The 24,421-nt window shown below is 40.4% G+C and overlaps 3 protein-coding genes and 1 non-coding gene across 10 annotated transcripts; 2 read left to right on the top strand and 2 right to left on the bottom strand.

Annotated features, from left to right (window-relative positions):
• Positions 1–1,007: 1,007 nt before the first annotated feature.
• LOC112896325 (KH domain-containing protein At4g18375-like) lies at positions 1,008–7,337 on the bottom strand. Of its 2 annotated transcripts, none has more exons than XM_025964260.1 (8): positions 7,180–7,337; positions 5,446–6,056; positions 4,506–5,003; positions 4,181–4,420; positions 3,816–4,103; positions 3,650–3,708; positions 3,443–3,533; positions 1,008–2,791 (listed from the first exon to the last, which is right to left on the bottom strand). In XM_025964260.1, the coding sequence occupies exons 2-8, from the start codon at positions 6,043–6,045 to the stop codon at positions 2,660–2,662; spliced, it is 1,908 nt and encodes a 635-aa protein (XP_025820045.1). In that variant the 5' UTR covers positions 6,046–6,056; positions 7,180–7,337; the 3' UTR covers positions 1,008–2,659. The 2 variants fall into 2 exon arrangements, with proteins under 2 accessions (XP_025820045.1, XP_025820046.1); XM_025964261.1 differs by having other exon boundaries at positions 5,446–6,052.
• A 6,063-nt stretch (positions 7,338–13,400) lies between these two features.
• Positions 13,401–17,477, top strand: LOC112896326 (cold-responsive protein kinase 1-like). Of its 6 annotated transcripts, none has more exons than XM_025964266.1 (7): positions 13,401–13,536; positions 15,052–15,139; positions 15,234–15,340; positions 15,435–15,645; positions 15,737–15,974; positions 16,063–16,213; positions 16,681–17,226. In XM_025964266.1, the coding sequence occupies exons 2-7, from the start codon at positions 15,085–15,087 to the stop codon at positions 17,020–17,022; spliced, it is 1,104 nt and encodes a 367-aa protein (XP_025820051.1). In that variant the 5' UTR covers positions 13,401–13,536; positions 15,052–15,084; the 3' UTR covers positions 17,023–17,226. The 6 variants fall into 6 exon arrangements, with proteins under 6 accessions (XP_025820051.1, XP_025820052.1, XP_025820050.1 ...); XM_025964267.1 differs by lacking the exon at positions 13,401–13,536 and adding an exon at positions 17,354–17,477 and having other exon boundaries at positions 13,546–15,139; positions 16,681–17,029; XM_025964265.1 differs by lacking the exon at positions 13,401–13,536 and adding an exon at positions 13,546–13,789.
• A 636-nt stretch (positions 17,478–18,113) lies between these two features.
• Positions 18,114–20,687, bottom strand: LOC112897839 (NAC domain-containing protein 21/22-like). Its single transcript, XM_025966232.1, has 3 exons — positions 20,405–20,687; positions 19,733–20,049; positions 18,114–18,681 (listed from the first exon to the last, which is right to left on the bottom strand). Exons 1-3 carry the CDS (start codon positions 20,574–20,576, stop codon positions 18,286–18,288), a joined length of 885 nt encoding a protein of 294 aa, XP_025822017.1. The 5' UTR covers positions 20,577–20,687; the 3' UTR covers positions 18,114–18,285.
• Positions 20,101–20,174, top strand: TRNAV-AAC. Its single transcript has one exon. It is a non-coding gene; the product is annotated as a tRNA-Val (tRNA).
• Positions 20,688–24,421: the final 3,734 nt, after the last annotated feature.

Genomic DNA, 24,421 nt, shown 5'->3' with positions numbered 1-24,421 from the left:
GCAAAATTCCATTTTCAATCTGGTTGGTTGATGGCTCTCTCTCTGGCGAAAACCACGAACTGACCTGAGCCTTGCAAATGTTGCCAACACAACAATAGATTTCATCGCACTTACAATAACACCTGCACATGTAGGATTCACTTCATGAATGTGATAATCATAATACCACGCTTTTGAATATCGGGCATAGATGATGATCAGACAGACAAAACTTGAGTGGTTACACAAAATTGAATTGGCATTGCATCTCATCTACAAAAACTTCTCTGAATTAATGCAGTTGATCATACAGTTATCTGCTAGTTTTCATAAATTTGATCATACGTACAGTAATGTAGTTGTCTACACATGATGCGAACGTGTAAAATTTTTTGAATTATAGCTTGCCTCCTGAAAAACGAGACCCAAAAGATGCGACTAATGCAAGAAACTAGCTGTTGTTTTGCAACAAAAAGAACATCCCAATCACCGAGTTTTACTTCCATGCCACAGTAAAAAAAAGGCAAAAAAAAAAGGAACTGGCGCCATGTTTTGAAAGGAAACGGGAGAACTAGTCCAAGAGCGTTTTAAGTTTAAAAAATCTTAAGCTTAAAAGATGGGCAATAATCGAGATGACCATAAAAATTTGAAATTTCTATTTTAGTTGGCATATCAAACCTTCCCTGGATAACATACGGCCAAACATTTTTCACAAAGAAAAAACTAATTTTTGAATCTTCCTTTGGCAATGATGGGAACCGATGACAAAATAAAAGTATCTATTGTTATATTATGTGCTTCATCATGCGTAAATAAGAAGGCAATGCCACTTGAAAAGTAATTCTTTATAGAACAAAAAAGCATAGGGGAAAAATACAAGTGTAACCTTTTTTTTACTAATACAATTGCATGCAGAACATGAGTCAGATTTATATTCCACAAACAGATGCAAGATAAAGCACATAGCACATGTAAAAGATGCACAACTAAGCTCCAAGCTCAACCCAGAAACAAATGCATCAATCAACTAGACAGTAAAAACAGACCAAAAGATATATAATACACTTGTCAGTTGCCTCACAACAGCAAATAAGGAATGAAAAAGAAAAAAGTAAGAATGTCACGCTACTGTGCTACAAAATTTCAACATCATTCTCATTATTTACAGAAGACATCTCGGGGTAGCCACATCAACTGTCACAGCCCCAAATAACTCAATTACAAAGTTGTAGGAATAGAGATTGTGATACACTGTAACTATTTACACTTCACCAGCACCGCAGTTGTTATCATGGTTACAGGCAGTATGCAGAACGCCCAAAAAAAAGCTGGTGCACATGTTGGGATCCAAGAACCTGACCAGGATTATGTACATGGATGCTTCTGAATAATCTACGGCTGATTGTTTGTTATCGCAGAATGGTACAAGTAACTCCACAGGTGAAAGGTGAATGGAGGGGGGAGGGGGAGCAACTATGCAGAACACTAGAAAAAAAAAAGTGATCTGCATGTTGTGATCCAAGAACCTGATTAGGATTATGTACATGGATGCTTCTGAATTAATCTGAACATGCAACTCTTTGGAACCAAGGTTGAAAGAATCAGGTAGTATTGGCATGACGAAGTGCAATGGGTGAACCAGTCAGACTGACCGAGACCAAACCCCCCTGGCTCTAAGGCTATAGCAGCATTGGAGGGCTACAACGATGACAAGACTGATTTTCAGAAATCCAAAATGTTAGAATAGTTCTCAGATATCCATCAATGATGGTCACACGACACTGCAGAACACTCCAAAAATTCGATCTGCATGTTGTGATCCAAGAACTGGAGTAAGATTATGTACATCAGTACATGGTTGCTTCTGAAAAATCCAGCATTTTCATGCAAGTTTTCAAGAATAACTATATGCTTTCTCAGCATAGTTAACAGCAGAAAAAACACGCAACTCTTGGGAACAGATGATGAAAGAATCTGGTATATATTGACACGACTAAGTTACGAGAACTGAAGCAAGCAATGGGCAAACCAGTGAGATTGGCGACAAACAGACCCTGTTCTATGCTTACAGTTAGCAGCATAGGCAGGGCAGAGCTAGAAAACTACAGCAAGGACGTGAATCAGCCCAATGACATTCACTGGAACTTGCCCACCTTTATGGTGTCTGAAACACAGGACATTCAAGGAATTTTGGACAAGCATTACACAAAAGGTTCATTCTCGCATCTCAAAAAGGGTCCTTGCTACTACAGAACGAATCAGCTCGAAATCTGACAGGATGAAATTATGAGAGCTACACTAAGCAGCAATTGAAACAGCCCCTCTACTATTAATGGTGGAAAGAATCAACTAAGTATTGACAGGACAAAATTGCAAGAGATAAGTTAAGCAGCAACTGAACTAGTCATTGAGATAATGAAGAGTACGACGCTCGAATCACGATGATAATGCCAACAGAAAGAAGTAACAGTTGAGGATCTAAGGAACACAGAGTGCTTTGTCCACTTTGGGAGTACACCTCCCTCAGAAACGCATGATATTTATTGGGAACTTTGACGGGTCGAGGAAAACACTGCATTCAATGTTCCTTCACGAACCCAAGGAAACTATGGATGGCAGGAGAAGTCAAATGAGATTGATTGAAGAGATGAGCTAGCCTTCTCAAACTGCAGAAGGAATCTTAGGTAGACATTATGAAAGCTTTGATCAAATTCTCTGCTGATTGCCTCTCCTCAGAGGTGCCAGATATGTAAGCAACATGGTCATGACGAGATGATTTTGATTCAATAATTTCAATGTGAGCTCCAGAAATCTGCAACAGCACCCATAGAAATATGCATCATCATTAAAATATAATACAAAGTGGATCTTACGCAAATAGCAGGTCGACAAAAAATCTTTCCATAAGATGACCTGATACAGCACCTGTAGATATCAGGGGAATAAGGGCTCGCCAATTTGTTGTTTCCAAATTTTGTTGAATACTATGTTCTTTCATAAATTATTCTTGTGTACTAATCCTTCTAATACTACGTTCTTTAAAAATCTAGTCACAGAATGAACTTAGTCTCCTTATCCTAGAAATGCCAATATATATGCTTTTCTATTTAGATAATAAACTGCAAAAGGATGAAATGATGACACTAAAAAATAAACTCAACATGTCCAGTTATAGCAAGTGAATGAGATCAAACAGAAGAAAAACTCCAGTCTCCAAAGCAATTGGAGCAAAGTTTCACGCAATTCTAAGGGTTTTTTAATAAAAATGTTTTGATATTTACCTTAGCCCTTTCTGCTCACACTCGAACCACATGCCAGATCCAAAACAAAAGTAAGGAGAAAGTATACTTAATTCAGGACAAAAGGGTGTGTAGTTATCGTCAATAACAAGACCAGGATTTTAAGTTGTCACATGCCTTCGTTCAAATAGTAAGCCAATAACAAAATAGGAATATAAACTGACCTTTCTAATGTTTTCCAAGTTTGTGCCACGTTTCCCCATTACTTTTGACAGGCCACTAGCAGGGATAGTCATTTCCACCCGCGGTACACGTCTGTCCATTGATATTTGGCAAAATGAATTATAATAGCAAGTATCAAACAGGATAGGAAGTAAAGGAACACTAGCATGGTAGAAGCAGCACAGATAGCAAGTTCAGTTGAAACATACCCTTCATATGCCTTTGATGTATATGATGAAAGTCCTCCATAGCCATCATCATCTGCGACCTGATGGAGGATATCAGCAATGAAGATGACAAAATGAAGTTACAGATTAGGAATGTCTAAGATCTGAGCAGGAAGAGATAAAATTGATGCAAAATCACAAACCATACCTGCAAGGAGCTATACCCATAAGAACTAGTACGAGGGAATACTTCCAGACCTCGCTCAGTTTCACCCCTTCGATCATAGCCCAAGGGAGCGATTTGTTGGCTGTGAGAGTGAGGTAATAATGCAGGAAAAGGAAGACTACTGCCATATAAGGAATCAGTGGTGGCAACGGATAGCTTGCCATCCCTGTCAGAATTTTGGCTGTCCACACTCTCTTTCAGAACATCTTCCCTAAGTCTTAATACTATCTGAACAAGAGCATCACGCAGCTTGTCAGCCTCTCCAGATACCTACATGCATTAACAAAACATCTTGATACTAAGGCTATTTAAGTTTTGGAAATGATAACACTAATGAGAACGCATACCTCAACAAGCTCATCACTGGAAGATGCTCTCCGGGGCTTATCACCCTTTGAAATGCGGATGTCTGCCTTAGTCTTCTTCCTCATGTCATTGACTATTGAACCACCCCTGCCAATAAGACAGCCTATAACCTTAGTTGGGACAAGAAGGCGAAGATTCATTCTATCTTCCTCATAATCGTTGATCTTTGCTTGAAGCAGTAAAACAGCTTCCACAGCTGCAGACTTAACATCATCGGTGGCCTGAAAAGGAAGATACAACCTAAAATACAGTAGATGATAGGATACCGAAAACAGGCACAACCTAGGTGAGGAGGTTTGGTCTAACCTCAGTGGATGTAATGGTGATTATACTTTCCTCCTTGTCATTCTTCGCGTCATCAACATCTATCCTTGCACCACTCTCTTGCCTTATACCCTTTATGGTAGACCCACCTCTACCAATAACCAGCCCAATCTTATTACCAGGGCATAAAACACGAAACTCAAGTTCACCTGAACATTTTGGGGTACTATAAGCAGGAATTATTGGAAGTACAGATTGATAAATAGGCAGTCGACCGTGACCATCGGCAGATAGAAGTTCAGGAACATGAGGTGTTGACCCTAAGATAGACAGGCTTGGATGTCCAGAAGGTATAGTAGCATCTGGGGCTGAGTAAAAGTTACTAGTTGGATAGACAGGAAGTTCTGAAGGGACTATAATGCTCGGAGTAGGTTCAGGAACAGAGGTATCAAGAGGAATGTTCTCTTTTGATGGATACTTGTAGAGGATGGTTGATACTCCAAACAGTGCCTTTTTAACAGCTTCAGCACCACCAGTTATCTGTTTAGCATAAAGATATCTTCAAGGTTAGTAACAATGAATGGATACAATAGAATATAGCAGAATTTAGAAGAAACAGGTGGTGGATTGGGAATTTTAATCACGACACAATGAAGTGTGTGCACCAACCAAAAGCATACTTTCATAAATAAAGGGATACAATAGCATGATAGACAGAAGTGAAAATAAAACCACATTTGCCAAAAAGGACAAGAAAAACTAGAATTGTGCTAGGAGGTTGCAACTTCATTCATGTGCCATGATAAAAGATACGCATAATATAACAGTGAGATACAATACATACATCCATTGAGAACCAAGCAAGTTACTACAAATGCAATTATACTGCTCAATATCCTGGCACTGTTTCATACTGGTTGGTACCATTTAATGTTGGGAACTTACATTTGTTTGCCAAACAGTGAGATGCAAGAAAATTTACCTGAACAAAATTATCAAAACTCATAGCACACGAATGTGTAACGTCACTTGGATCTTTTGGGCTCACTTTAATGAATGCTTTGGATGTTGACCGAAGATACTTGATGACAACACCAGATTTTCCTATAATGCTTGCAGCCTGACTAGCTGGTACAAGGATGTTAGCTTCTTCTGTATTCTTCTTATCAGAGTCTCTACGATTCTTATGTAGCGTATCTAGTGCATCAACAATTGCATTATGCACTCTAAGTAATGCATCTTGAGCTGGGCAAACAGGTTCATTGTCATCACCCTCATCAGCATCAAGGTTTCTATGCTTGACATAGCAATATACCAAGATAACCCTTTTGTCTGCACCAGGGTAGGGGTCAACAACCTTGACTTTGGCATTTGCTTGTTGCCTGATAGCATTTATCACATTGCCATTCTTTCCTATGACACTGCCAATTACACTGTCTGGACAAAGTATACGGTAAACAACCAGCCCATCATTATTAGAGCTTTCCTGAGCATGGGCAAATGGCCTCTTGTTTTGGTCCTTCCTTTCTTCTCTTTCATATTCCCTATGTTGACGGGGACGTTTACCAGTCTGCTGCCTCATTGTTTAGCTAACTGCACAAGGAAAGAATCCATAAGATGCATGCAAAGGTTAATACAGACAAAGGTGTAACATCTAATGGTAACATACTTTCAAAATGAAATCCAAATTCGAACAAGGAAAGGTACAGTTGTAACACAACATAACCATCCATGATCAAATCACAAGACATGGTAGGGATTCACTATAAAAAAATGGACATATCTAATTAGAATCTAGTCAAACTGTAATACACCAGCTCCATCAATCAGTTTAGCATATCAACGTAAATGCATAGGACTCAAGAATTAAGTGTACGATTAAGTATGTTCTAATAACGCATCACGGAAATAATTTAACAGTGCAGAATTACACGTACCCATGACTCAGCACGAACCATGCACCCACAAGGGATGCGACAGTTGTCGAGTAGAAATAGTGATTAATGTGTCCAAACCGACAAGGCAAAACACGACAAGGAACTAATTTAGAGGCGAAAACATACCAGCTCCACCAATCAGCTAACATATAGACATGAACGCATAGGACTGAACCATTGCAAGTGTACAGAAAAATATTGTTCTAGTAACGCATCACAGTAATAATGAAAAGAGAGCAGCAGAATTACATGTACCCGTGGCTCCGCAACAATCAAGCAGTCACAAGGGATGCGACAGTTGTCACTAGAGCCCCCCAACCCAGCAGTAGTGATTAACACGACTACACCGACAAGGCGAATTGTCACAAGATACTAAATTTGGAGGAACATCACAAAGAAACTAGATTGGGCCGTCAACGACCCAGAGCGAGGGCAAGAGAGCGCGCAAAAACCGTTGCCTATCAGTCATCATGGCCAAGGACGATGTCACACAAATCATTGGAACAGCCCACAGCATGAAAACAGATCAACGGAGCCCTTAGCCGTCAGCACAAAAACATTGGTCCGAGATGAATATAAATAGATCTCGACGAGCGCATGGAGAGCAGGGGCGGACCCAGCATGGAACATTGGATGTACAACCGATAAGTTTTGCAAACGAAATCGAAGTTAGTAGGTAATATATTGTAACTGGATTCAGATCCAAATACAAATAGTTTTGTTAGGGTTTGGGGTGCTCCGTCTCGCACAGCAGAAGGAAAGAGAAGGGGCGGGCATACCTGGAGGATGCTCGTCGCCGGCAAAGGGCTGGGCGAAGACGTGACAATTGGCGCCGCCGCTCGCCCAGTCGTCGCCGCCAGGGAAGGAAGAGCAAGGGAGGAGAGAGTCCGAGAGAAGGGAAAGGTTTAAGAAACAGAGGGTGGATAATGGCCTTGCGTTCCATAACTTCTTCCGAGCCTATTACCAGATATTTTCGGCTCAAAAAATTATATCTAACAAAACTCGCAAACAAAAAAAATTGGAAGTGTTGGGGCTGAAACACTAAAAGAACCACCAGTGGACCAAAATCTGTATTGTACTCCTTCCATTTCAAAATATATCTTATTTTATTTTTTTAAAATTATAGATTTTGCTATGCACCAGAACGATTTAATTTGATAAATGAATGGAAAAAGAAACTAGAAAGAGAAGCATATCCGGATATTTAGCTTTATTATCTTGTGCCTATTTTGGCTTGTGCGATATAGGAACTCGCTAGCTAACGGAAGGCTCTACCCTCCAGCTATATTATTTTAACTTTGGATGGTTGGAAAATTAATAGAGATAGAAGGATGTATACACATACCATGCAAATAGAAATGCTCCAGCTTCATCGAATAGTTCGATCTCAGATTGTTGGAGCTCGCGAGCTCTAGGTTAGACCCAAGCTCGACTTAATTCCTAGTGTAGCCCAACTTGAATTGAGTTTTTAGCAAACGCGTGTCTCAAACTTTTCTAATAACTCTACTAAGAAATAGGGATGAACTGTGAATGCTCAACAGACCAACATGTCATGACGCGTTTTATTTCTTTACCTTACTCCCTCTTTTATACTCCTATCTTTTCTTTTTAATATAATAAATAAAATAATAAAATTTGTTGATCATCTTTTTAACAATGCTGTATTTAGCTATACAAAACATGTTATACCAATTAAATTGGGCTCTCCTCTAATCATTATCGTACTAGACCAATCTTTTTAATATTAGCTATTGATCTAAATCTTACACAAGTACAAAAACACATGAAACTTTAGAATTATCGTATTGGGTCAATATTTACAATATTAGATCCAAATCTTACTCAGGTATACACAACATGAAACTTTAGCAAATAAGATGAGAAATAACATTCCATACATACAAATACTAATAAGCTAAATTCCGGCGAGCAAAAGGTCACATATCTACAATACATATATCTAACAAACAAATTAGGGAACCGTCTATCTTCTCCAACTTGACTTTAAACGATGGCTTAAGAAATGCGACTAAGAAAAATAATGATACGATATTCATAGCAACCGTCTGATTTAGTGCTTATAATAGATGATGTTTCGACTGACGATATCCAAAGTATTGAAAAGGTTGACCTCTTATGATTCATCATTTGGAACATCTTGTTGGCATAAATATTTTTAGCATAGTGTTTTACAACAAAATGAATGTGTTCTTGAAATGAAGTATAGAAAGTTATATTATATTACAATTTTATTACATACTAGCTCCTAACATTTTAAATAAAGAGTGGACTATTTTCTTAGTTCGTTATTGATTTTAATCATTAAACCTTTCATCAGATATAGAATTAAAAGAGGACGGATAGATTGTAGTCTTTTCTAACTTGAAATCAAGACCGTCTTATCTTCTTTTACAGACACATTATTAGCAAGAGGGGAAGGGAAAGAATGTGAGCAGAGTGAAGTAGAGCGTGCCACAAACATGGAGGCGGCGGCTTTCACAAGGTAACCATGCATTGTAAGGTAACCACACAAGAAAGCCGGTAACAACATTGTCGAGCGAACAATTGGCGAGCAAAAGAAGGATTGGCTCGCTCATCAAACCACAGTGTCGGGACGAGCACACATGCTAATATGGTGGCACCCTCATCGCTGCTAAGTTCAAGATTGCGATAGCCATCACCGTGAAGGATGGAAGAGAAATTTTTTAGGAAGGAGGATGAGTGGCATGTATGAAAGTGTTAAGAAGTGCTAGAGGTCAAAATTTATTTGAAAGGACTTTGAATGATATATTGTCATGTGAAATTTAATTATATCATAATAATATTTAAGTAGATAAGATTGATAGATGCTTCATAATATCACATGTAGCAACGTACGGGCATATTTACAAGTATTACAACAAATTATTCCAGCTAAAAAATTGTTATTCTACCACATTGTTAGAAAACATATCCTGCAATATTATAAATCATATAGTGGAGAAAAAAATCATATTGATAGATATTTTATGTGCTAGTTATGCAACAACTAACATAGATTATAAATAAATACCAGACAATCATACACAAGACATGTTATTATCTGATCTTGAGAAGTTATTGCTTAAAGAGGGATGGAATATAGTGAAGCATACAGAACTTTTCAGATAGAATCATCATGAGGGAAAATAATCTAGAAGCTCCGTAGAAATGGAAGATTCGAAAGAATAATATATGTTGTATACAACATATATATTGACTTATACAATTTATATCTAAAATACTTTATTTCTAGATTTAAATGATCATATCATAACCATGTAAATAAATAATATTTACTTAAAAATGCACAAAATTCATAAAAAATAATTATTTAGTTTGTCGTTGGAGATTTCACTCCCCAAAATTGAGAAGAGAGAAAGAGTAGAAAGGTATGAAGGGTAACACATGAGAGGTATGAAGTCACAAAGCAAGGGAGCAAGCATGGAGTGCTCAAAATAAGTTCCCTCCTTATGACCCTTTGGATCCTTTATATAGAAGAGCGAGAGATGTCAATTTGCTTCCAAACCCTTGGTGAATATAAAATTTATAAATAGGCTCTTGGATCTTTACATGTGAAGTAATGATTTTTATTTAGAATATGATGAAGTTAGAGGTTGTGTACATCCAACTTTTAAAGTCTAAATTCGCCAGTGATGGAGAGGTCAGCCAGACTACCAATTCTGGCACACTATAAGAGGAAGAACATTGTCTACTCAAACTACTGGATCAGCGGTGCGGCCGTCGACTGTTTTACCGGAGGGCTACCGGGTTGGTCTCTGGATTTTTAGGAGGAGGAAGGCGGAGCTGGGTGATTGGCTAGGGGGAGATGCTGGAGGGTGGACAATGGGCCCTTGCGTGCATAAACTCTTGACTTCTTTCGAGCCCATTGATAGATATTTTCAGCCCAAAATATTATTATCTAACGATCGCAAACAAAAAAAAGGAAGTGTTGGGACTGAAACACTAAAAAACCGCCGGGTGGACCAAATTATATTGTACTCCTTCCGTTTCAAAATGAATGTAGCTTATTTTGTTTTTTTTAATTTATAGATTTTGCTATGCATCTAGATAAAATATATATCTAGATGCATAATAAAATCTATGAAATTTGAAAACTTAAAACAATCTTTAGAAGGGGATATCAATTTAGGATTATAAAACTGAGCTACTATTAACACGAAAGATACCATGATCAAGCATCTACCATGGATAAGTGAAGCTCACCTTTCACAATGAAGGCACTATGGCACCGTGGAAGAACAGGAAGGCTACTTATGCTGAAAACTCTACGCAAGGGAAGATTTGAAAATTTGAAGTACCACCCTTCTTCTTAACCTCTTCTATCTAGGATTTGGACAGGTGAATCATGGGGAAGCGATTGCTGAAATATTTTGGACCCAATATGTAATTTAGCCCATTAGAGAATTTAGAAATTTCTATAAATCTTAATGGCCCAAGTATGCATGATGCAAATCTTAGTCCCAATTTACTAGTGGAGAAGTGGAATGACCAACATAAATATGGATCTTTATCTCCACTCTTCCAAACTATGTGACGGGGGATAAAAGAAAAACACCACACGCTTACGCCACATCTCACCAGGCATGGCTTCCTTTGCAGTTTTATTTTTTGATGACTTGAACTCGAAGTCTGTAAGATATGAAAATATAATCAGATCGCAATTGTGACACAAGGTTGTGTTGGTTTCACTGTGTATACATCCATTGACCTCCACCAAAAATAAATTTAATGGAACTAGAGTTTTGCTTCCTCGTTGCTGCACTGCCACCGTAGTGAAAGTGCATCTAGGCCCCTAATTGATTTTGGTGATTCTTGACCATCACAATTTGGGATATGATGCTTTGATGAAGTTGTGTGCAGGAAAAAAATGAAAGAATTGAGAAAAAGATGAAAAGAAGGTCCCCAATTCAAATATGTATGGTGGTGGAGTTCACTGGTGATTTAATTCAGATTTTCATTTTGAATTTGAGTATAAGACCACCGTACTATAAAGGGGGACGCTGTCGATTGATCCAAGTTGTCAAAGTGCTTCAATTTGAGATGAAATTCTTTATTGAGAAAACCTTCCTTCCAAATTCATTTGGGTCGGATGATCCGGCCCTAGGCCGGATGGTCCGGCCTGCCAGCAAATGTCCTCTGCCCCAGGCCGGATGATTCGGTCTGCCTGGTTGTTCCCCTCTGCCCTGGGTCGGATGATCCGGCCCTAGGTCGGATGATCCAACCTATAAGTCTAAAACCTTCTGCTGCCTGTCGGATGATCCGACCCCTGGCCGGATGATCCGGTCCTGGGAATTCTGAAGAGCTTTTCGTGCTTAAAATGAGTGCTGGGTCGGATGATCTGACCCTAGGCCGGATGATCCGGTACCCCTCAGAAATACACATAACAGTCACTTGAGGAGGGTGGGGTATTTATACCCTCTCACCCCCCTCATTCATAGCTGCTGCTTCTCACGACCTAACACGCCTCCATAGCATTCATTTCAACCCTCCTCTCCATCCAAGAGCTTGATTCTTGTAAGAATTCACCTAGGGATTGAGAGGGAGTGAGATTTGGGGTGTGGGAAGAGAGCTTCGTGGGCTTTCACTTGTTCATCTCAAGAAGCACTTGAAGTATCTTTTGATTCATTGATTTGCGTTTGTTACTCTTAGAGCCCAGCTCCTAGACGGTTAGAGGTGCCGGGAAGCTCCCATTCCTTTGTGGTTTGAGCTCCCGGAAGTTTGTATTACCCCTCTCTTTGTGAGATCTATAGTAAGTAACTCAATCCTCCTTTGTGGTTGATTGTGTGAGAGTTGGGGCTAGTGACAGCCCGGCTCTTTGTGAGCATCTCAACGGAGACGTAGCTCCTTTGAGGAGTGAACTTCGGATTAAATTTTGTGTCTCCTTTTACTTATTGTTGTTCTTATTGTTGTTGATCTTGTTTCGACCCGATCTATTAGATAGGTGTAGATCTCGTACATTGGATTACTGCATATGCTTTGCAATACCTTTCACCAACTTTGTATTCAAAGGGAATCGTCAAAAGTTAAGTGCATTTTGAATTTAGTTGTTGGATATTTTCTCCCAGCAGGAAGATCCGACCATAGGCCGGATCATCCGATCCCCGGAAGATCCGGCCGCTAACGTTTTTCTGCCAAGTTTTTCAGGAAAGTTTGAACAAGTCCTATTCACCCCCCTCTAGGCCTAGTGTTGATCCTTTCACGTAGCCTTCACAATCCCGAGTGCCAGCATGTACCGACGAACGGGAGAGCAGGTCTCTGGAACCGGTCGTGTTTGGAGAGAGGGCGAATAAGATTTTTGTGAAGAGCTCCGTGCGACTGCTCAAGCTCTTCATCACGGCACGTCTTCCAATCAACTCCGTCACCTCACATGCCAACTGCCTTCAGCATCTTCCGCATTAGCGGTTTGTCGACCTTCCAGCAACAGCTCAGTACGCACGTATATTGTAATCTGATATATTCTGTAAGTCCTGAGATCTATGCATGCTAGTTGCTGTGCTTATTATGTTTTATTTCTTTCGGCAGTTGTCTAATTACTCAACAGAAATGGGCCCACATGAGACTTTGCAAATTTTGATGGAAGCACGGTGGCAGCATAAAGCTGAGAAGGACAGGGGAAGGCATACATTCATGATTCTCTTCAAACTTTTAAATGTGAATATAACACCTTTTTTTAGTCACTATTTCTTAAAAACCTTTGGAGTTAATAAAAATATTTCCAAAACAGAAGAGTTGTGTATCTTTTGAGTCCGATAAGTTGTCTCTTTTCTAGCGTATAGCGTAGCCTTTATTTGCAAGATTAAATATAAATGAAGAGCTATTTCAAGAAACATTTAGTTTAATCAATCTTTGGAGCAACCATCATCTACTAAACAAAAAGGATATATAAGCCATAAATGTCATTATACAATTTATGCTTGCATGGCATCTCCATTCTCCAGATCCACATGGACCCAACTACAGTCGAGTCAGGTGACCTCGTAGTCCAATTACAATATCCGTTCTATCATTTCTTTTTGGTGGATGGCATGGAATAGCAGCAAGCAACTAGGAGCAGCTAGGATCTGGCCTAGGGCCACGTGCTGCCTACAGCTCAGGTTTAACCATTTCTTTAACCAACTTGTTCCTTGTTGTGACTTCAGAGTTCAGTCTAGAGAGAGTAGAAAGAGAGGGATTGATTAGATAGGAGGGGAAGTTCCTCCATTGCTGAGCGCTTTTGTGTCTTGGCTCTCTGCTGGGCTGCTGGCGGTGTCTCTCCCATACCACCTCCTTCTCCTCGGTCCTCAGCGAAGGAGCCCGCCGCGGGTTCTTGGGCGCCAGCATTGAAGCCCAGCGTCGCGTCAGCGTCAGGTGATTTGCGCGTTCTTGGCGTCGGGTGCTCGGGATCTAAGCTCCTGTTCTTGGGGTTGCCTGATTCTTGGGCTTCCAGGATCAAGGTGGGTTCTTTTCCCCCTTTTGGGTTGGAGGGTAGCGATGTGCGTCTGCATTTCCCCACTTTTGGGAGAGATGGTAGCGATGTGCGTCTGCATTTCCCCACATTTTCCTCTTGGTAGCGATTTCCAGGTGATCTTGGTTGATTCTCTGGTTTGTGCGGCTTGTTTGTTGATCCGATCTTCTCAGGAATTGTTCAATTGGTGGAGTCTCGTAGTGTGTGTTGTGGCTGCAGCAATTGCTCAATCCTGATCACAACGAGTTCTGCGAAGGCAGTTTAGGTGTACTGGATGAGGAAAATGCAGTTTGCTTGCGGTAGATTGATTTGTTCTTTCAATTTTCGTCCCAAGGAACCAAAATGCTCTTTCCCCCTAAGAAAGGATAATGCCCTGCTTGTGAATGGTTGGTACACAATAGGTGGATAGGAATGTTGTTAATTTCTTACTTTTGACTGCTAATTGTTAAATAGGCTACTCTTGAGTCGTAGGCACCATCTGAGTTTCTTTTTACAATCAAGTACTACCATAGTAGCATGAGAAAATGGAAATATTTTCGTACAATGGTGAGAAAAACACAGAGTTCAAGAAATGTCAGCACTTGGTAAAGATAACAGTGCACTGCTTTCTTCTTTACTTGTTTGAAAAAAAAAGTTTTTGTGGTTTCTTCAGTGTAAAATTGGTGGTGCACCCACAAGATGTTCGCTAGCTGTGCCACTGCTTGCTTTCGTTGCTCAAACTTGTAAGCAAAGCTTTCGCTCTGTTTATTTTTTTGGTTGGTGGGTGGAAACTGTACGATTTCACTTGGTGGTGTTGGTGGGGTAAACTGAATAGTTACATTGAACTGGTTCTGTCCTCCTGAGGATTTAGTGTTTCTTGTGCTCCACTAGACACATTTTAATCTAGCTTGACAAGTTGACCATTTAGTATTCAACTCCAAATTCAAACATTATTTTATCTAACAGTGCTGATAATGAGAGAATGAGAGATGGAGAGTCAAATCTGCACATGGGTGCACCCAGTATCTTACTATATACCTAATTAAGATTTTTTCATGGCCAATTTGTACAGTTAACATGCCTATAAATCTGCACAGTGGAGGCTGTTACATTGAGACTGACTAGTTGTACTATATCACCTATTAGAAAGAAACACCTTTCTGATGTCCCTCTGTTTATTTCTCAGGAGCTTAGTTTAAACTATATTCAATTTTCAAAAATGGCTTGCTGTTTTATGTGTGGGACTGACATGAAACAAAAGGTTGAAGGTGAAGGTGAGCAATTTATATCTTAGCTCCATGGTATAACCTTTTTCTGTGTATAAAAGAGCTCCTCCTGATACACTTGGATGTTTTGTGCCTGTGCCAGGACGAAACAAGGTGAAGGTTTTTTCCTACAGTGAGATGAGGAAAGCTACACATGGTTTTAGTGGTGCTAATAAAATCGGTGAAGGTGGTTTCGGTTCTGTATTCAGGGTAATTTGCACTGTTGACCACTTCAATAAGTTCTATTGTCTATTGCCTCATAAAAAATGAACTCTCTTGCTTAAAATTCATTCTATCTGATCAGGGAAGGCTTAAAGATGGAACAATAGTTGCAATAAAAGTTCTGTCTGTTGATTCAAGGCAGGGTTTCCGAGAGTTCGTAAATGAACTCGCAGCAATTTCCGATATCGTGCATGAAAACCTAATTACCCTGGTCGGTTGCTGTGCTGAAGGGTCTCATAGAATCATTGTATACAATTATCTTGAGAACAACAGCCTTGCATGTACATTGCTAGGTATGATTTTCTACTTAATGTCTTCCGCATACCAAGTCACCCTTTCAATAGCTATGTGACTTTTGCACTTACTGCTCACATGGTATTGCAGGATCAGGCCGTAGCAACATCCGATTCAATTGGAAAGCTCGTGTCAAAATTGCGGTAGGTGTTGCCCGTGGGCTTGCTTATCTTCATGAAGAAATCCGCCCCCCTATAATTCACCGAGATATAAAGGCAAGCAATATTCTTCTTGACAAGGATCTCACCCCAAAAATCTCTGATTTCGGGTTGGCAAGGCTGCTGCCTCCAAATGCAACTCATGTGAGCACTAGAGTTGCAGGAACAATGTAAGCGTAAACTTGTTCTGAATGTTTGAAGGAATTCCTGCGCAGAGTATATTTTGGTCTTACCTGTGTCTTTTATCCCCCTTACCAGAGGATACTTGGCTCCTGAATATGCGGTCAGGGGACAAGTGACAAAGAAGTCGGATATCTATAGTTTCGGTGTTTTGCTGTTGGAAATTGTTAGTGGCAGATGTAACCACAATGCTAGATTGCCTCAGGGAGACCAATTTCTGCTCGAGAGGGTAAGCTTTATCATACTTAGTAAGCCTACACATCAGTTTGAGATTTCTCAGTTTAATTACCTTTCCAATACTGAAGTTATCATCTGGGACCTGCTCACCTGCATGGAACACAGGGATTTTACAACTTTCACAGGATATAGATTAACTATTCCAGGAATAGGGGAAAAAAATTCTGCGTTCGAAACCAGGCCTAATGTTGATTAGTATTAGGTATCTGATGAATCATCTGTGACTATTTATTTAAGTTTTGTCATATGCATCCTGGTGAGCAAGCAAACATCTTTGTATCTAAAAGACTAAAACAAGTTCAAGAATCATATGTTGTAGCGTGCCTTGTTACATATCCAAATAAAATCAATGCATCTTTAAAATGAATGACCTTCCAAGTACAAAAACTCAAGATGATTTTGCTGTTTGTGGTTCTCATTTACCTGTCTGATTTTAATTTTCTGTTGGTATTCTTGTAGACATGGACACATTATGAGCAAGGAAAACTAGAGGAGATCATAGATATAGATCTAGGGGATGACCTTGATGTGGAGGGGGCGTGCCGGTTATTGAAAATTGGTCTACTGTGCACTCAAGACGCAATGAAAGTGCGTCCCAACATGACCAGCATCATCCATATGCTGACTGGAGAAAAGAGTGTCTGCATGGACAGGGTCACAAAACCAGCTGTGATAGGTGACTCAGACCTCAACGGCAATAATGAGCAGAGACCAACTGATCCAGACTCTACCACAATGAGATCCTTCGCCACGACCCAACCATTAACATCATCAGAAGTGAACACGGAGACATCTCTGTGAAATACTGGTATTAAAAAAGTTCTTGTAAATTATAGGGGGAAAGAGAGATGGAGAATTATTTTAGTAGATGACGTGATGCTAAAAATGATGCATCAGTTTTGTTAGTCGTTTTCATTTCTTGTTTCAGTTTTTTTTTGTATATACATTGAAACAAGGTCATTGGACGGGTAAAAAGGAATAAACAAACTTAATTTTTTTTGGCCATCTATTTGTTGTCTTGTTGCTCAGTTTGATCACCTTGAATCCTTGCAAAATGTTAGTTCCAATTCATCGAAGTGATCTGGACCAAGTTTAACCCTCTGGATCATGCTTCATCTTATCATTAATACAGAGAGCAACCATTCAATTTGGAACAGATGATCAAGGTATACAGAGATGCTGAAGTACATTGGGCCTGAAGTGGCATATGTTCTGCATCATTCTGCAATTTCAGATCGAAGGACGACATGTACCCAAGAAATATGTATAGCTTCATATAAAGTTTTGGCTGCATATGAGAACTTCTGGATCGAAAAGGTGACAGGAACGTGGGAGTACATCAGAACTTGCTGCCCCAAATTCGAGCAACCGCCAGAGTTTTCTCAGATGATAATATGACATATTTGTGTTTACTGGTTATCTGAGGTTTATCAGATAACCTCAGATTGTAACAGCCGAATGGGTTATAGAGTGCTCTGAAGGTTCATATTTAGTGCCTTCCTGCAATCTCAGATAGGAAAACAAAGTGTACCTACGGAAAACTAGAGAACATTATAGATGAGATCTACTTACCTAGTTAATCACCGTGGATCTGTTAATTTTGAACCTGTGAAGTGTTTTACTGGCCATTTGATGGAAGTGAGCTTGACCAACTTTATTTTGCGCTGATCATATTCACATCTTACTTTTATAACTGGCCATTTAAAAATAATCTCATTGTAGAATACAATATGGACTATGGAGTGGACTGATTATATTCTCTATAGTTCTCGGGGGGAAGGGGGTCCAATACGTGTTTGTACTCGGAAAATCAATACCTTGCGGTGAATTCACAGCGCAAATATATTTGTGTTCATCTGTAATTAGAAACATATTTGAAAATAGAAACAGGAGGAGATAAAGACAAGCTCCTTTCATTAGCAACAGTCCAATGTACAAATACTACACCAAGCCATTAGTCCAATAATGAACAATCTACTCTGCTGTATGTCACACTATACTAATCGAATTTAAGCAGCAGAAACTCTACCAACCACTCAATACTAATCATCACTAACACAGATGTCATATTCCAAGGGGGTTCCACATCTGTGACAGTACATTTTCCTGGTTCCAGTTGCAATTTGGAGGCAGCTCCAGTACTGAACTGCTGTTGCTTGGCATGCTGCTCAGCATCACTGTCCCGACGGATACCTTCTCAGAGGTGTCAAAGGCCAGCAGGTCACCAAGGCTCACTGGTCTCTTGAACGGCAGCGCCGGCAGGCCGGAAAAGCAGGACACCTGCTGGGTTACCGTCGGGGTGGCGCCAAAGGCAGTGTAGGTGTCGGTGAGGGGTGCAAGCGGCAGGGCAGCCGCCAGGTCCGGCTCAGTTGATCGGGTGCCGTCCTGGGCATCTTCAGATGGCAGCTTTGGGGTGGTTGTTCTGCTCTTGTAGAACACCCTGCACAGCACCCAGTCCTCCTGTATTTTTGCAGATGCATGTTAGAGTTCATATAGCAAGTGTAAGGGATATATGAAATGGATAAATTGTACCAATTGCAGTTGAGCATAATTTCATTGGATAAAGTAGAATCCTTGTCGTTGGTTGAAGATGAGGGCTACAATATTTCATTCTGAATTCTCATTTCTCAATGGTATCAGTAGCCTGTTGCATAATGTTGATGGATGCAACATGACAACTCTTTGTAACAAGTTGTATCGAAAAACTTATTTTTTGGAAGTTAATTACTCGAGGAAGTGGCAATCAAAGAAACCTCAGTGTCCAATTGGCAATTTGGAGTAAAAAACAATTTGTCGTCTGGAGAGTCAAATCCTTCTCAAGGGAACGTTCAGTACATCAATTTTACTTCACTATAGCTTATTTGATGTTGGTGGAAGTGACATAATACATTATTTTGCATCAAGCTACTTTAAGAACTTGACTTTTGGAAGCTTGTTACTTGAGGAATTAGAAATTACAAACCTAGTTCCCAATTGGCAGCTTGTGGCAAGAATTAGTCATGCAGAGACAGTCAATCCTTTTCAAGGGACTGTTCAGTGCACTATTTTACTTTACTAAAGGAATGTTCAGTGCATTAATTTACTTTACTATATAGCTTATCTGATGGAACCAGTTGAACAACTTTCCACTAATTGGATCATTTTAGTGATGTGGACATGGATTGACTAAAAATACTAAATGGATAGGGAGAGTAGGGCATGTGTGGGCCCCATGTAGGATGATTGGGGCAACTTTCATGTAGTCTATCTTGGGAAAATGTTCAGGGCAGCATCTTCAGTCTTCAGCATGAAGGAGACCTTACTTGGTTATAGAACCAAAGAGAAGAGCTTACCAATCACAATTTGGGAGACAAATTTTCCATACATTCAAAGGACTATAAAAATCCTCGAACAGTAAAAATCGTACTACTAGTCATACCAGCAGGGCATCAATCGGCTTTAAAGATCTGTGCCGGAGCTTTGTCAGGTGAAAAATACAGGAGTAACAACACGAGCTAGGAGCTGAGGTTACCTTGAGACGCTGGTGCCTCGCCGCAGCTGGGAGCTGGCGTTGTTGCGACGGCGGCGGCGGCGCCGCCGGTGGCTCGAGGCGGAACTCGTGCATGACCCACCCCGTCTTCCTCCCCTTGGGGGCTCGCCCGCGGTAGAACACCAGCGTCTTGCGCATCCCCACCACCGCGGCGTCCCCGCCGGCGACGACGGCGCGGTCCTTGCCGGTGGCCTTCCAGTAGCCCGACACGGTGGCGCGGTTGGTGCGCTGCCCCGTCGCGTACTTGCGGTCGCGCAGGTTGAAGAAGTACCACTCCTTCCCGCCCACGCACGCGGCTTCTGATTAAGGAAATAAGAGATTACGGAATAAATTGCTTTCCAGAGCACCAAGGTTTCGTGGTGTAGTTGGTTATCACGTCAGTCTAACACACTGAAGGTCTCCGGTTCGAGTCCGGGCGAAGCCAATCTTTTTTCTATTTTTTATTTCTACCCCTGTTCCAGAACTAGACTCCTTACATTCTTGCTCCGTTTTTGTCTCTATCTGTGTCTTTTTTTTTTGGAGAGAAGAGATTGAGAATATGAACCAGAACATTACCAAAGGAAACTGCAGATAAGTGAATGAAAAGAGGAGTTCAAATTACTGAATTGGTGATGCTGAGTACTTAATTGGTAGCTAGTGCTCCTGAATACCGACCTGGAAGGTCCCATGGCTCGCACTTGTTGAGGTCGACATCGACCATGGCAGCGCCGCCGTGGGCACGGCCTGAGAGCTTGTGGAGGAGGTAGTCGAGGACGAGCTCGTTGTCCCTCGGGTGGAACCTGAACCCGGGAGGCATTCTGGCCTCCATCATGCTGATCGAGCTCATCTTCTACCTACCTATCTGCTGGCAGCTAGAGAGAGAGAGAGAGAGAGAGAGAGAGAGAGAGAGGTGTTTGAGGGCCAGCAGGGCACTGGGAAATGGAGCACCTCATGAACCGGTAGAGGGTATAAATAGGGGTGTGTAAAAGTCAACCATGCAACTTGCTAGTTCAATACTTACATGCTTATGGTTGAATCAAAGAAATACCGATCATCTCCATATGTCCTATAGGGTGCAAGAGGCTAGCTAAGCTAGTGGTTTCAAAATGGCGCTAACCAGAGTAAGTCAAATGAAAGGGAACACCAATCCTCAGCTACTCCTTCCATTTTGATTCTTTTTTCTTACTTGCATCTGTTTTGCAAATTGAATTCTTACATCCTAACTGTCAACTCAACAACATTATCATTAAGTGGTTTGGAAGAGGATCATAACCTGGCCGCCCTCATCCAGCACAGTCCCCCTCGGCGAACCCAAACTTAAACCCTAATTAATAAAGAGTCCCTTGAAATGGTGCTTTCCTATCTTTTTATTTGTTTTCTTTTACAAGGTTAGAGGAATGTATCCAAGTATATATGAATATGTACCTGCATAAAATTGTTAAATGAGTACTACTACTTGTGTTCTAAATTCTTGAATATATGTGCTCTTGTGTCTGGATCGTTTTGAAGCCCGCGTGTCGGAAAGGCTGGTGGTCTGCATATGCTCACACAAAGTTGTTTGGTATCGATAAAGTCGCATATAAGACTTTGTAACCATCGAGTCATGTATGTAAAACATCATCCAAAGACACGTGAATAAGACTGTCGGCAGACCATACCTCCACAGAGGATTTCCCATGACATTTCCATGTGCAAATGAACCGACGAAAACCGATCCATTGCGCCCAATGCAAAGCGAAGATGGCAATCTTTTCTTGTAGTAGAAAACATACACAATGTACAAAACTGTTTGCTGGTCTTTTAGCCGGCAGCTAGCAACAAGTTGGAGAGTCATACCCAAAGTGAAGATGCCCAATCTTTTTCATATTTCTTGATACAGGTGGAAGTTTTAATTTTCAATTGCAGCATACTAATGTATGTCCATTCTTCTGTAATTTGGACGAACGGCTAATTAGGTGGATATGTGTCCATTCTCGAGAGTCATTCTCTATCGGGTCAGTTTAGTTCACTTGAAGCCTCTCGAGAATTCAGATCTTCGCGGACCAGCCAGAAGGATATGATGAACCAGTGGTAACAAGTGGCATTGGACATCGCAGTTGAGCAAAAGATAGTGAAAGTGACTCTTCTGCTTTAATGAACGGTAGAGCACTGCCAGGCTTTCCAATCCTTTTCTTTTTCTTTATTGGTGAAAATGTCACAAATGCTGAGTTTAAAGTACTTGGAGGCTTCTTTTGCGATAAGATTTTTCAATTGGTTTAGATATAAGATAGCTATATATAAATAGCTAGCGAAAACGGATTTATCCGTTGGTAATGCCACACATAACACATAAATAATGGATTGTATTGGCAGTGGAAAAGACAACATAACTAAATAAGAAGCACCCACTATTTCCTCAAAGGAAAAAAAAACAAGCTCCACAATATGCCATATATGTGCCAATATGCCAGTTGAAAGGGAGACACCACTAGCTCAGAATGCACTACTGTCACGAGTTGCACAATCACATACATGTATTTCCCAGCTTTCAAGACAGCGAGTGCTCTAAAATCTTATCTTCACAAGCTTGACGATGACGACCAACCGAAACTGACCGCCGGCATAGTCGCATGAACGACGTTAACCCTAGGGGGAGCAGCTCCACATGGCCTCTCACGTGACGCTGTCCACGTGTCCACAGCCGTGTCTGTCCGACCGGAGATCGACGGTCTGGAAATCACATGAGAGTCACTGTCCAGGGGCCACTGAATGCTGCAGGCATATGGACAGATAAGTTCGCAACTTTTATCTGAAGCTTCTTCTACCTCCTATTGGCACGCCTATTATTGGCTGCACTTACACATGAGATGGTGCATGATAGAGATCGAGAAATCGATGGACGATGGATGTTATAGTGATCTTGTCGGGCTCATCTTTAGCTAGAAGTGGAAATGTTTGGTCATAGTGGCTTTTATCAGTAAAAGAAAATGTGACTTACCTTCTGTAGATTTGTCTGGATGGTTCATATGGTATACAGTCACAGGAATTAAGCTGATATAATGAAACCCTTGGAGACATTATATTACAGCTAAAACTTTGCCAAACATGAAGTTTGTTGGGCATCTTAGGATAGCTCCTGCTCTAGATCTGAATTCGTAAGTTGAAACCTTTTGGGCTTGCCCTCTAGGGGTGCAAACCTGGTACAAATTGTTGGGCATAATATCCAACTGGCGTAATTGATATAATGCTAATTTCATATATGGTATGGAATCTACGGAATCCAGTTCAATTTATCACCTATTCTTATTTAACTTACTTCAACATTCAGTTTGAATTAGTCGGGTTTTGATATTTGGTGCATGCACCTGGCCCCTTTGCTGCCGGTGTCATTTTCAGAACAATTCTGCAAAGCAGTTGCTTTGCACGCCTTATTTGTACTCTATGTATGATTCTCAAACATAAGAAGAGACAAGAAAATGAGATATGTCCTGATCTGTCAACATCAGGAGGACTAGAGTGACAATGGCATTATTCCACTAACATATAGTAGAGAAGGGAGAACCGGAATTTTAGTCATCTTAGCCCCTTTATTTATTTCGTTTCTATACTAGCAAGGTGTCCCGCGCTAATAGCGTGGCTAGTGATAGGTGAAACAACATGAAACTTTTTTCTAGGATTTTTTTAAAATTCTTCGCATAATGATGATGAGGTACATTTATCTTTTCCAAACAACAAAGGAAAATAAATCGAGTGGAGTCAACAGAATCGATCAATCGAAGAGAATTTCAATGAAATTCCTCTTGTTACTGGTTAAGTTGAACCAATGTCTAATTAAAATCAAGTTCATACTCCCTAAAATGATCAACCGAAGTTCCATTTTGCATCGTTGTGTACTGTTCTTCGAGAAGTAATGGGATAAGTGCCACACTCTTCTCCACCCTCTTATTGGTTGCGTTATTACTATCCTGCATCTCATCGCCTCGGAGCTGTGATGTATTGATCTCCACTCGCCTAGTTCAAATTTGGCTCATCGTACCAGTCTCACTAGGGACTCTTTCAAAGTAAAGAATCAGGCAAATAAACTGAAGACATGCTAGATGAAGGAAGATGATGGTTCAATTAAAAATCTAGGATGCTCCATGGTTGGTTTGATTAACACATACATATATCTTTTTGCTCCTTTTTCCCTTTCAAAACTATTAAGCTACCAAGTAGAATTATATTCATTTAAGTTATGTGAGGGCTGCATATTTAGAGAGACATGACTTTGGGTTAGCGCTGGAACATAGTGCATGAAATCAGTTAGCTCTAACCTCTCTCCCCTCCCTGATGGCTTTTGGCGATTTGTGCCCTGCATAAAATTTTTATTGTTTCGACCTATGTTCAATTCTGCCAAAGGAATCAATTAAAGGTGAGGCGTTTGCCACCCTATTGTTTCCATAAAACAGGAACAATGAAATCAGGTGCTAGTTACTTTGTTTTGGTTTGTCTGATTATCATTGTGTTTTTCCTTGGAAAAAGAATGTAGATGAGATGAGGAGTAAGGAAGGAGTTGTTTATCTTATTTCTTGTATACTTGTTTTCTTTTCTATATTTTATTCTATGTATATAAGTTTTTTTCTAGTTTTTAAAGGATATTCATTTCCTTTCTAGCAACAATCAAATATTTTTAATTATATTTGATATGAACTTCAGATTAATGTAGACCATTAG

This window comes from Panicum hallii, chromosome 6 (genome assembly GCF_002211085.1).
Source record: "Panicum hallii strain FIL2 chromosome 6, PHallii_v3.1, whole genome shotgun sequence".
Taxonomy (NCBI): domain Eukaryota; kingdom Viridiplantae; phylum Streptophyta; class Magnoliopsida; order Poales; family Poaceae; genus Panicum; species Panicum hallii.
The sequence above is the reverse complement of the archived record's forward strand: the minus strand, read 5'-3'. Positions and strand labels throughout refer to the sequence as shown.